Source organism: Parasteatoda tepidariorum, chromosome 9 (genome assembly GCF_982258835.1).
Source record: "Parasteatoda tepidariorum strain Cologne lab strain chromosome 9, Ptep-v5.0, whole genome shotgun sequence".
Lineage (NCBI taxonomy): Eukaryota > Metazoa > Arthropoda > Arachnida > Araneae > Theridiidae > Parasteatoda > Parasteatoda tepidariorum.
In genome coordinates this window covers 15,197,586-15,211,642 of record NC_141763.1, presented here as the reverse complement: position 1 = coordinate 15,211,642, position 14,057 = coordinate 15,197,586, and the positions used below count along the sequence as shown (strand labels likewise).

At 29.0% G+C, this 14,057-nt stretch overlaps 1 protein-coding gene across 1 annotated transcript in view; it reads right to left on the bottom strand.

The window, feature by feature from the left end:
* The window catches only part of CysRS (cysteine--tRNA ligase, cytoplasmic), a 47,852-nt gene that overhangs the window by 4,298 nt on the left and 29,497 nt on the right, over positions 1–14,057 (bottom strand). The window contains exons 14-19 of the mRNA XM_087150934.1: positions 12,100–12,140; positions 9,386–9,534; positions 7,532–7,591; positions 6,246–6,333; positions 4,587–4,667; positions 2,207–2,274 (exon numbers count right to left, since the gene is read on the bottom strand). Of these exons, the coding sequence (XP_087007060.1) occupies positions 2,207–2,274; positions 4,587–4,667; positions 6,246–6,333; positions 7,532–7,591; positions 9,386–9,534; positions 12,100–12,140 (487 nt within the window). The remainder of the gene's footprint in view (positions 1–2,206; positions 2,275–4,586; positions 4,668–6,245; positions 6,334–7,531; positions 7,592–9,385; positions 9,535–12,099; positions 12,141–14,057) is intronic.

The following is a 14,057-nucleotide window of genomic DNA, read 5'->3' as shown; positions in this document are numbered from 1 at the left end:
AGGAGTCCCAATTCACATCCATAAAAGATAACGTTATTTTACTCTTGCTATAACGACCGTAAAAAAGGTCAACTTTTAATATAACGACCCTCTCTGAATTTGAACACAGCTCTTTTCTAACTTCCTATTGGAAACTGGGGTTGAATGGTTGACCTTGAACAAGCACACCTCCGTTAAGTCCTGTTAACATGTAACTTCTACAAATTAATGCACATCAAAAAATTAATGTCTTCGTCTAATGAAGCCTCGTTTATGTTCCTCGGTTTACTCTTCTTTATAATACTGCAGATTATGTACATAAAAAAAATTTGTTATATATAGCGCAAATTATGTACATCAAAAAACTAATTCATTAGAAACTAGATTTTTTTGTCATACTATGTTTTTTAATCTGTACTTTAAAATAAAATTCTTAATTGTTAACAGTTGTAATTCAATTGTTAAAATGTCATTATGTTTTATTAATGTATGTATCTTTTTCTTTTTTGGTTTATAACATGTGTACCACAAATAGTATATGCATGCATTATGACGTTTAAAACCATTATGTGACCGATTTTCAAAGGAAATTTGCTCATTTGATATAGCGACCATTTGATATGACGACCAGATTGGGGCAGTCCCGATGGGGTCGTTATAACGCGAGTCAACTGTAATATACATTTCAATATAATTGTTGCATAATGTACTAAATATTTTACACAAGAGAAACGTTAGGGATTTTTATAGTCATCAAAATAGAAAAACTGCAATAGTTTCCTGTATTGATTTGAGAAAGTTTCTGGGTTCAGATCCTGGGCAAGGCATGGATGTCCCTAATATGGGAGCAACGTTGGTAAATCTAATATGGTGCCAATGAAAGAGTGACCAACTAATCTGCCTTGTAAATACCCAAATCGACGAAATGTTAACACAGATGGGCATAGGAAATAAAATAAAAAATACATAGATATATATATACATATATAAGCCCAATTTAAATATCTTACAAAAGCAGTGTAAATTGTTTTATTTACTTAGGAAAAAAATTATACTTTTGATCAGTTTTTAGATTTTTTTTAACATTCTTGTGAAATTTTCAACATTTTAAAGGAAAAATGATTTAAAATCAAAGGATTCATTGAATCAAGAGTTTAATCAAACATAAGTTAAAATAGGCACTTTGACATTTTTTTCCAGATATAACACTAAACATACCATAACCGGTCAAATGACCGTCTAAGAACTTTTGCATCTAAAATCTGCTTATTATTTCATCGTTTTGCATTTTTGACTTCATGGCTTTTTCTAACAATTATATACAGTTAATATTCTATTATTTATTTTTTTGTATTTCGTTTGTTTTGAATAATACTTGTGGTATACATATTTCTACCACAACCGGTCATTTGACCGGGAGAACAATTTATTGCTTTATAAGGATATCGAATCTGAAATGATGATGTAATGCAGGTTCAACGTATTGCATTTGATGAGTTGCACATTTCTGCAAAGACTGTTGCGCAGTTAGTTCAATCCGAATAACTGTACTCAAAATTTTAGATTAGCATTTTAGTATCAGAAAAAGTGAAAAAACTAAATGTTTTGGTAAGTAGCTTATATTTTATTTTGATAGCTTTACTTCATTTCTAACTGTTATTTTTTACCCAGAAAAGTATCGAAACAATCAAGACAGCACAAGTTCTTAGAAGAAATAATATCAATTATAAGAATTATAATACTTATATATTTCTATAATAATAAGAATTATAGAAATAATAATAATTAGAAGAAATATGTTTGCGGAAAATGTACAATGGAAACACCCTGTATATGTATAAAATGCATTCAGCAATGAATTAAAAATTCTTATTCTTTGTGTTTGGCAAAATTCTGTTTAATTATAAGAAAGTTTTTTTAAGTTTATTTCCTTCCTACCATACATATTTCATACATTGAATCAAGAAAGATAAAGTCTGGTTATTTGAACAGCTATGGTAGAAATAAGTACAGATTAAGTATTGGTATGTATAGTGTTAAGAATTCATTTTATTATTTTCTGACTTAAGCATGCATAGTTTTACTTTATATTTTATTAATGATAATTAGTCAAGAAACATTTAAATATTTAATTAGCTGTGTCAAAAAATTTAAAATTTTATAATAAAATACACATATAAATAAAATAAAAAGTTGTCATATGCATATTATTAATGAAAAAACCTACTCTTTGTTTTATTTCTTTTTCTTTAGCTAGTACAGCTGGATCAACGAGTTTAATAGCAGCTTTCAGTCCTAAAAAAATAGATTACATATAAGTTTTTTCATTTATATTCAAAAACATCTTCTTTCATAATTAGGATAATTAATTACTATTTTCATAATATTCTATTTAAAATATAATAACTATTTACGGGTTTATAACCTAGGAATTCTATATTTTAAAATATTTTTTTGGACATTTCCCATAAAAAAAGCAGCATACAACATGTACTGATTTGTACATGCATTGGTTACATAAAAAATATGACATAATGTAGAATGAAATCATAAACCATAAAAATGAAAGAAAGAAAAAAAAGAACACATAATTGATTTCGATAGTTTGCATCTGGCATGTTAAACCTGCAAGAATGAACAAGAGATTAAAAAAAAGTATGTATTAAAAGTAATGCTTAAAGTAAGAGTAAAATTAACATAGTACAGCAGGTCATAGTAGTTAACATAGTAGGTTGAAAGTAAAGTAGTAGGAATAAGAGCAGTATTTTTGCCATCAGCAGAGCAGATATTTATACAGCCAAAAAAAAAAAATTTTTTTAATTTCTTCAACAAATACGGATAAATTTGAGAATATGCAGGTAAACTGGAGATAGTTATAAAATACAGGAGACTTGGGAAGTATGCAACTCTAATCTCAATAACTGATTACTGTTACTGACAATTTTAAAACTGATTATTTTCCAGGCATAATATAGGAATTTTCCAAGTTTTTGTAAAAAAAAAAATGCAGTTTTCCCAGACAATTCCTTGTTTTTTAGAGTCAAAGTAAAATTCCCTAATTCCAGGTTTTCCCTGACCTTAGGCAGCCCTGATGTACTCGGTTATTAAGGATCATTTCAAAAATTTCTACTTAGTAAAGTGTGTGTGCCATATACCGATCACAAAATAATTATTTACACTTTTTGTTATATAAACAATCGTTAAGTTTTTAGCTGAACAGAAGAAAAAAAAGAATTAGTAAGGTCTTGAAACTCAGTTTCCAATTCATAAACTGTATATATAGTTTGAAAGAAAATTGAATTGCAGCATTTAAGTGAATATTTGCATTCTGTTTCAAAATTTTTTCCCTTCTTTCAAGCAATTTAAAAATGCTGATCTTCAATAATTACCTCTCAAGTTTAATTGTAAAAAAAAGCAAAGTTTGATTGCGTTTTTATTTTGACCAAAGAATTAAAAGCAATAACGAGGCTTAGGACATACGACGTTCACCTCCCAATGAGATGACGAAATGATCGATACGAACTTTGCTTCTGGCTCATACCAACAAAAGTGGTAGACGAACATGGGTCAGAATATCCTTTCTGTTGGGCTGTCCAAGGGTGATTTTGAGGTTTTCCTCCTCATGTAATATAAATGCTGGTTGGCAGCATCAAAAAGTCCTTCACGAAAGCTTGTTTGACTCAATGCATGATTCAAGAGTTCTTTTGTCTTCTGGATTTGATTAAAAATTATAAGGCTACCGAGTTGAACATTAGTAGTCTTAAACTCAAAAAAAATGGGTCAACTGTAAAATTATACAAAATATTTGGAGTAAAATATTTTTCAAGTCAATAATTTTGAATATTTATATGCAGGGGTCTGTCCAGACATTTTGTGATAGGTCCGTTTCTGTAAAATTGTGAAAAAATTACTCGTAATTTGTGAATATAAAATAAACGTTTAGTCACATTCTTTCAACCAGGGTCCGCTTTTGTAAATTTGTGCAAATAGGGTCCATTATTGCAAAAAAACTTTTTCAAGGAGTTTTTAAATTGTAAAGACATACAACATTATGCTCAACACTGTAAATATATAATAAAAAAAATTACATTTTAAAAAATTAACAGCAATTGCAGCTACTAAATTAGCGATGCAACATATAAATATTTGGTATTTAGTCTATACTGCTGAACGCAGAATATTCATTTCAGACGAATAAAGCAAGAAGCGTTTGCCGAAGACAAAATTTAGTTCGTTTACATCTGTCTTTCTTTCCCCCACCCCTTCCTGAGAAGGGTTTATTCGATTAACAAAACAATAATGAAGATAAACAAATTTGCGAAGGGTCCGATTAAAAGAAAAATTACTTTTTGAAGGGTCCGTTTTTAAGTTAAAATATTTTGTGAAGGGTCTGTTTTTATGAAAAGATATTTTGTGAAAGGTCCGTTAACGAACCTAAATTTCTTCTAAACAGACCCCTGATATGTGTCATTTAATTTTTATGATTTAGATACATTCAAGCCTCCTCACTTCCACATGTAAATCAACAAACTTTTCAGACAACGCAATAAATTTTTATTATAGAAGTAACTGATAAAAAAAATGTTTTTTTTTTTTTTATAAAGTACCTTCTTGATCTTCTAGGCGGACACCAAGAGCGGGCAGCACATCATCACGCAAAGAGTCACACAGTTTGAGTATAGGAACAGCTGTAAGATTAAAAATTATCAAAATAACAAAAATATTGAAAAGAAAATAACGACCAAAAACATTTCAGTACACAAAATCAATCATCAATAAAATACACAAACAAATAATAAATCTATGTTAAGTAAAAGAAGTAGACAAGAAAGAATTATATTTCAACTGGTTCAGTGTGCGATACAACTCTGGATTTAATTAACTAAACATTCTAACTTATGTAGAGAAACTTAGTTCAACTTTAATACGCCTTTTTACTAATAAAGATTAGCTGACCTCATAGGTCAAATGTGTGGGTATGGGAGGTCTTCTTAAAGTGAAAGTACCCAATTACCATACTCATTGCAAGTTTTACATTAACAAGAAACATATATTCATTTTTGCAATATTTGACATATTTTGCTCCTTGATATATAATTGAAATAGGCCGGCCAGGTGGCCGAGTGGTTAGCGTGCAAAGCAATGGCTGAGGGTTCGAATCCTGGTCTGGGCATGGATGTTTCTCTCTCTCTCTCTGTTGTTTTGTGATGTGTGAATGTGGCCCACCCTATGAACGGGTATTTGTGGCAGTGTGGTGTGGGTAATGTTGCTCGCCTCCGTGACTTTGGTTCACAGGTGCCCACTGGTTAACAATAAATGAGCAACACTTCCAGCATTTTCTAAGGCGAATAACAAAAGTTCAGTGCCTGCCGTTATTATAAATATATATATATATATATATATATTCATGAAATAGTCATTAAAAGATTTTCTAAGAAACTAGATTAAAACTTCTTTTCTCTATAAATATTTGGTAAATAATATCAACTGTTTGAAAAAAAATGTCCCTCCAAAAAGGTTTTGATTCAGGTGCAGGTAAAGTGCTAAAATCCTCCAAGCATATTTACTCTCGAACCATAAGTCAGTATTACAGAAGGTCTATTGCTAAATAATATTTCATAAAATTGAGTTAACACATTAGAAAACATGGGTAGAAGATGAAGGCTTCATACATAAAAATAGTATCTCAATGCCAACTTAATTTGTCGCCAAAAGTAAATCACCATAATCAAAGTAAATCACCTTATTTTAAAAGAGAAACTCAAAATTGTAAATAATATAAGCATTTAGAAAAGTAAAAATTATGTATATAAATCTTTATCTAAAGAAGGTTTTTTTGAAACAATTATTTATAATTACTTAAACTATAAACACTCAACATACTGCAGTTCTTGCAACAGCACCATCTGTTGAGGAATAAGAGAAATATTTTTGCCATTAGCAGATATTTTATCGCCAAAATTAGTTTTAAAAATTTATTCAACAAATACATAGAAATTTGAGAATATACGAGTAAACAGGAGATAGTCATAAAATACAGGAGTCTTCGTTAATAAACAGGGGACTTAGCAGTTATGCTCACTTTGTACAGCTATATTTTCATTGTTGTACTGCATTTATTTAGTGAATAGAAAATACTAAAGTTTATCAAAAACAGCATAAAATTATAAATCTACAGATATCTATAAAAAAACATATCATCAAAGGTATTGAGCAAATTTATTGAAAGAAAAAAAAATCATAATTCGTCTGAATTGCAAACTGACCTTTAATTTCAATAGCTTGCTGCCTAATATTTTCTCTAAAGTCAGCTAGAGTTCTTAAATAAGGCATAACTATGTCATCTTGGTTAACCTAAACAAAATGTGACACATTTATAATTCAATTTTGATAACAAAATTCAAATTTACATTATAAAACATTATGTGATGTCACTATTTTTTAAGAAAATAAAATATAAAATATTGAAGAGATTTCCTAATTTTTTTAAATTTTTTATTTTACTTACTTTAATTTAAGGCCAAAAAATTCTGAAATAATTTTTTGCAAAAACAACAAATTCATTTCTTATTATTTGATTTTTAATTATCAAAGTCAGTTTCAGGTTATTAATAGCTTACATGCACTATTGCACTCATTATCTTAGTTATTATTATTTTTAAAATGACTACAGCATATGAATTAGGTAAAAAAAAAATTTTTTTTCACAATACCATTTTCAAAAGAATTAAGTTTCGTAAGAAAACACCTAAAACCGGAATTAAAACTACTGGCTTAAACATTATACAGTCCCACTTCTATTTGACGAACTTCCATTTTGCAAATTTCTCTATTTTGCGATTTTTTCAGGGAACCAAGAACATTTTGGAAATTTCTTTGTAAAATAACTTCCAAATAGCGAAGTAAACTTTCTATTTAACAAACTTTTTTTTTAGATCCACTTTCCCTATTTCCCAAAATTATTTTGGAACATTTCAAACTTTTTAGCTCAATTTGAATTGATTTTCAAAGTCAATAATTTTTAGAGAAAGCAGTAAAATCCCTTTCCCTTTTCATTTGCACTTCAAACGAAAAACTCAGACGAAATTAATGGATTTTATCAGTAGCAATTCAAGTTAAAAACGCATGTGGTAATGTATGTTTAAAGATACTTTTAGAACAAATGCAACTATAGTTTTATTCATTAATTTAGCTTCTTTTTTTTTAAGTTGAAAATTTATATAGCATGATAGCATAATGTTTTGTTCTATTCTTGCTTTCCATGCAGATCACTTTTGTGGTTAAGATTTATAAAATAAATAGTAGATACAAGTTTACAAGATAAAGGTGTATCAATTGCTATTTTAAATATGTCTAGCGTTTAGGAATTTAAAACCTGTTTTGCTTTGTTTAAATATTTCAAACGGTGATTTTCCATTTAACGAATCTATTATTGGGATTTAGCGACTTCGTTTAATGGAGGTCTGACTGTATTTCAAAAAATTTGAAAGATTATTTGAAAGAAAAATATACAATAAATTTATCCTGCGAGCAATAAATAAGCTTAACTTACTAATGCGGAATCACCAGAAGTAAATTCAGAAGAGAAATCTCCAAAATTTGCACCAAACATCTGAAAATAAACCAAATTGTTTTCAATAAATGCACCAAAAGAAAAAAAAACTGACTGCAGGAAAATTAAAGTGTATGTCTTTTTATTTTGAGCTAAATAAAAAAGCATATTTTTACACTATCATCGGATGTTTTGATTACACAACCTTTTTCTATGCGTGTTTAAAAGCATGCACACATACAATTTAATATTCAACTTTTTATAGTTATTTCTGTAATTCAACTCATAGCTTACAAAATGTATTTATAAAGGCCAATATAACAGCCAAACATAACCCCTATTGATATAACTGAGTGAAAACAAATTTACCAATTATGAAAAATAGAATTATTTTAAATAAATAAACAGTTATGTCTTCCGTTTCAGTTTGCATTTAATTTTATACGCTTTTTGGTAAAATATTTTATCCAGTGGTAGACAATTAACACTAAGCTTACTGAGTTTTGGACATTTTGCCAACATTTTAAAAGCCTCACCAAGAGAGGGTTGGAAAAGTGGCTTTTTATATGAGCTTTCAAATCATTTACAAGTAATGGTGTAAGAAAATAAATTTAAATCAAATTTATAAAAGAAAGAATACATTAAAGCACAAACTTAGCTTCCATTAGATGAAATTTTTCCAAAAAGAGCAGAAATTTGGTAGGCCTGTTTACATTATAAAAATTAATAATCAGCTTCATAAAATGAGAAGAGGGTTTGTTTGAGATGCTATTTTTTTTTTCTAAAATAACTTTTTTTTCTACTTTAACCTCCAACACTAAAAATAAATTTTAATAGTGCAGGGGTGATTGTGAGCCCAAGTCAAAATTCCAGAAAATTTCTTGAGTTAAAAAAAAAAAAAAAAACAGTTTAAATTTTTTTTCAATTTAAACAAGGTTTTTTTTCTTTTTTCTCAATATTTCTTAGTTTACTTAAAATATATTTAAAATTTTACATACATATATGAAGACCTGGAGAAGTAATTAAAATTTACAAATATGTCTTTCTTTCTTGAATTTACGATTATAACAACTATTTACTGATAAAAAATGAATATTAATCATGAATATAAGCTTATAAAGTATCTCTCTGGCTCTCCCTTACAAACAAATAAAATAAACTGTGTTTTAAAGTTCCATCTTTGAAAATTTGATCTCCGGAAACTTCCGTGATCAATGATTTTTTTAAACGTCTGGACCATCGATCTCCGGAAACTTCTGGATCACCGTTAGTGAAAATTCCGGAAATCCGAATTTTTTCTGGAGCACAATCAGCCCTGAGTGATAGTCTTGATACATCTTGATAGTCTTCAGTGCACTCTGACTACAACATGAGGTTGTAGATCTCTTTCAGAGATTGTCAAAAAGATCTCTCAAAATAAAAGCATCACACAAATATTTTGAATACATTTTAATCTACTTATTTGTTTTTTTATTTTTTGTTTAGACATTATTCGTGCTTCCTTATTTGACCTTTTCTATATTTGATGCAGAGGTCTACCCTGTCGCTGGGAGAGATTTTAGTGGTCTCTCCTAAATGCTTTCTTCATCATAAATCCAAGGAAAAAATTCCATGCATCTAAAAAGTGATCGTAAATAGAGGTGGTCGCTACATAGAGGTGGTCTTTCCTTGAGGCTTCACTGTACATATAAATACTGCTTCATAATAAAGTTTTCAAATATAAAATAAATACCCTCAATTTTCAATATCTACTAAATAATTTTCTAGAAATAAATGCACTTTTTTTCAATCTTGATTAATTGATTAATATAGAGTTAATTAGAGAAGAGTAATAAGAGTAGAAGGAAAACGTACCTTAAGTATTTTTGTTATATAAGACATAATGTTAGCAAGAACTTTTCTATTGCACTGTAGCTGTTTTGATTTCCTGGAACTGATGTATATATTAGACGCCGTGATTAAATCACGAATATTTTCTAGAGCACTGCGAGTATCAATATTATCTAGAAAAGAGAGAAAAGTCAGATTTTTAAAGTATGGCCGAATATATATGGTATGCAAATAAATCATTTAAATTTTTAAAAATTTTTTTAAAAGATTAATAAAACAGTTTTTAAAGCAAAAACGTCAATGGAAGTTTAAGTCCTTGTTTAAAAAAAAGCTCTGAAGTTTGAAACTTGAAGACAGGAAATACAGAAGAAATTTTGAAACTGAACACAAATATGACCATGTTCTTTTAATCCCTAAATCAACATTTTAAATACATTATTTGTAAATTATTAATTAATTGATTATTAATTAATTATTAAAAATGATTATATAAATTAATTATTAAAATTAATATATTACTTAGCTATTAAAATTAACTGAAAATTTACTAAAAAAAAGATTTTGCAAGAAAATTTTTTCTTTTCATTTGGATAGATTGAAAAACTTGTAAAACTTTTTGAGATGCAATATAAAATGTCAACAAAAAAAAACTTTCAAATCTAAAATTACTTGAAATTCCAGGGAAACAAAATCCTTACAATTATATTAGTACTAGCTGAATATTCATCATTCAAGAGTAAGAAAAAAGCAAATTATCAATAAATCGGCATTGATCAAAACAAATACAAAATAATGTGCACAACTGAAAGATGGATTTCCAACACAATCAATTAAACAAAAACAATTCCAGTTCTTATATATTTATTATTATTCAGTGTTAGTATAGATATAAAAAAAGAATTGATCTTCTTCAACTTGTTTTTAATGTCTGTTGCCTCATGAAATGATGTGACACTCACCTCAACCATAAATAATGTTAACATCACAACAAATGTCAAAAGTATACAGTATACTTTCAATGTCTTGAAAACCTTATTCAGGGTAGCTAGATTTTTCAACAAAAAACAAGCACCTTTTAAGTACTTTTTAAGCACTCAAAAATAATTTTAATCATTTTCCAAAAAAAAAAAAAACATTATTAGGATCTGTGCAGCAATAAAAATTATTTTTTCCGTTTAAAGTCCCTAATTTATAAACATAAAATCAACAAAATTTTAAAAAATGTTCAGAAACTTTACATAATCATGATAAAATAACTAGTTTCTGATAAATATTGCAGAGAAAATTTTGAAAAATCATGCATTTTCTTGTAATTTAGAACGACAATTGATACAGCAAAGAAAGAAATCCCTTTTAAAAGATAGAAAATTAAGCACTTTTTATAAACTCTTAATAAAAAAAGCACCTTTAAGGCGTTTTAAAAAACGTAAATCAAAAATAAGCACTTAAAAAATACTACACACCCTGTTATTGTATCAACAAAAATATTTTGCCCCTTGGCATTACATTCTCACCTAATGTTAATTTCAATTCCTATGTCGAAGAGTTTCTTCTCAAAACATTGTTATGTCGAATATTTTTCGAAGTAGAAAATTAATTTCTTCATAAGGCTGTTTTAACAATATTTATGAAAATAAATATTGCTGTCATTTAATTTTATTCCAATTTACTTCAAGAAATATAATTTTTTTTTTTAATAGAAAACCGGTTGTTACAGACATAACATATTGACATGTTCAAGTTTTTAATTTTTAAAACTTAGTAAAATTACTAAAAATGAAAGTATTCGAAAATGAACTAAGAGTTATTTTAACGAAAAATATTATGACTGTTTGAATTTTTAACTAAATTATATGCTTCTTAAGTCTGCAAATATGACATTCCTAAATGGTACAATTGCGCAATATTAAGCTATTTGTTATATTTCAAATGCTTTGTTGAACATATGGATTGTTTATTCCAATCTTTAAAGGTTGATCAGCCAGTCAATGTAGTTGTAACAAAAATTAATTTTTAACAATCTTATGATCAGTTTCAGGAATTAAGAACTACAAAGAACATGTAGAACTCTAGAAAGAAAAGATATATCAAAACATTTAAGTGCTAAGTAAGTTGAGTTAAAAGTTAGAAGTCGCAAAATAAAAGGAAGGATAAAAAATAGTTAAATACTGAAAATGAAGAGAGTCCAAATAATTTATTATTTGTAGAGCATTAAGAGATTAATTCAGCAAAATGTCTCTTTTTAATCTCATCATATTTTATGATTACTTACTCCTCCATTAGGTTGCTACTTTTTCTTTTTAAATAAGTACTTCCTGATATTTACAACGATAACAATTTTGCAAGGACAAGTTTGTTATTTTACATGTTATTCTGTAAACAAAAAAAAGTATATAAATTAAATATTTTAGTTATTCTGTAAAGAAACCCCAAATTACACAAATAATCCACAGTAATAGGCTGAGGTGGCTGGCCAATCTATGAAGAAGCCCTGAAAATAGTGCCACAAAAATCGTCATCTTTAAGAACCCCAAGGGGTCATGTCTCAAAGGCAGACCCTCTACTAGATGACTCAACGCCATCGAAAATGACCTGAAAACCCTAAAGATTAGAAATTGGAATGGAGTTGCCATGGATAGGAGGTGCTGGCATTTGTCAGCTGTTGAGGCAGTCGAGGCCTGCAAGGGGCTGTTGCGCTAACAAAGAAAAAGTTATTCTGTATCATTAAAACAACTTACCACACAATGACTCATGAACACCAGCTTGTTTTTGTTGAAACCTATAATATACGAATGCATGTTACAAGATTTTTACATATCATCTTACGTATAAATGAAATTAGGATAAATTGGAAAAATTTAAAATAATGAGATATTTCAAAAACTATAAACCAATTTTAATTTCTAATAAATATGAGAGGATTTTAAAAAAAAATAACATTTTGCCAATTTCTGAAAATGGACAAATTTGTGAAATATTAAAATTTTTAAAAAAATACTTCCTTCGAAGAAAAAAATTCTTACTACTATGATTAGAAATAAAAACAAATAAACCCAAAGCACCTTTTAAACACACAGAAATAAAAAATATTTGATTTAAATCAAACTTTTTGTTAGCAGAAAAAAACACACTATGTTAACATTAACTTTGATACTAATTACCTTAAGTTCGCAAAATATTAAGCAATAGACATTTGAGTTACAAAAATTTACAGTATTTGCAGTATAAACATAGCTGCCAACTCTTCCGGTTTTCCTGAAAATTTTTATATTCATATTTAAAGTGATAAAACTTATGTTATTATTAAACTTTTGAATTATAATAATAATTCTAAATGAGTTTGACCACCACTACATATAAATAATTACAACAAATACCAGGGTTGCCCCTCAAATAAGGGGAAAAAATTTCCCCGTGTCTTCCCTCTACATATTACAGGGTAACAAAAAAAATATAGGGATCATTTTTGAATGCTTATATTTCCAAAATTTAGTACATAAATTCAGCGATGCTTCTCAATATGTCGACCTCCGGCATAATAGATTTGTCTACAACGCTTCGGCCATGATTTTAAAGCCCGTAAAATGATTTCCTGGGGGATTTTCTTCACCTCTTCTCTAATAGCTCTTTGAAGGCCTCTCAATGTAGAAATTCTTCGCTTATTCAGTTTGTTTTTCAGATGTCCCCATAGGAAATAGTCGCATAGTGCAGCATCAGGACTGTTTGGAATCCATTGTTCTGGTCTCAGGAATTGCACTTGCTGATCTGTTAGGAATTTCTGGGTGACCTTAGATGCATGTGATGGGGCAGAGTCCTGATGGAACACAGCATCACCATTAGGGTACAATCCGCAGTAATCATCCTTAAGAAAGGGCTTTAATATCTTCTGTATATAATACTCAGAATTTATTTTGGCCCCAGGTTTCACAAACCGAGGTTTGGTCACACCATGGGCGGATATGCCCATCCAAACCATTACGCCTTTGGGATGAGGCACCGTGGTTGATGGTGTCAAGTCTCGCCTGTTCTGCCCGCGACTAAGATATTGAACTTTAGATTTAGCATTGGTATCAGATAGATAGATCCAAGCTTCATCAGTTGTAATGAAATTTCGCCACCTGTCCTTACGGAGAAGCTTGTAGAGGGGCCATGAACGTTGCCTCCTAATCTGCACCGATCTCTCACTTAAATGATGACATTTAGGTTTTTTATGGCATTTTTTCTTCAACTTTTGTTTTAGTTGATAGCTTACAACTTGCTGACTCACGTTAAGAGCTTTAGCCATGCTTGCCTGTGTTGGTGGATCCGGTTTTGATGTCATCTTATCAAGCTTCTGCAAATCTGATTTCTTCAATTTGCTTGGCCGTCCACTTCTTTTTGGTTTTGTATTATTTTGCATCGATCCCAGTTTTGAATTCTTGATGCGACTGATATGGCTGAGTGAAATCGCAATACCTTTCTTTTTAAAATGGGTTTGTATAACCCTGTGGCTCCAGCGAAGTTCTAAAAATGCTTGTACTTGACCAATTAGCATTTTGTCAAATTTCTTCAAAGGCATTTTTGTGATTTTATGAAATACTATTGTAATTGAAAGTCTAATAGCAGAGCTTTAGATCAGTAAGCTATATATGTAAAAAGGTTTTAAAACTTTAGTGGTAGATAGCCACAAAAGCGATCCCTATACTTTTTTGTTACC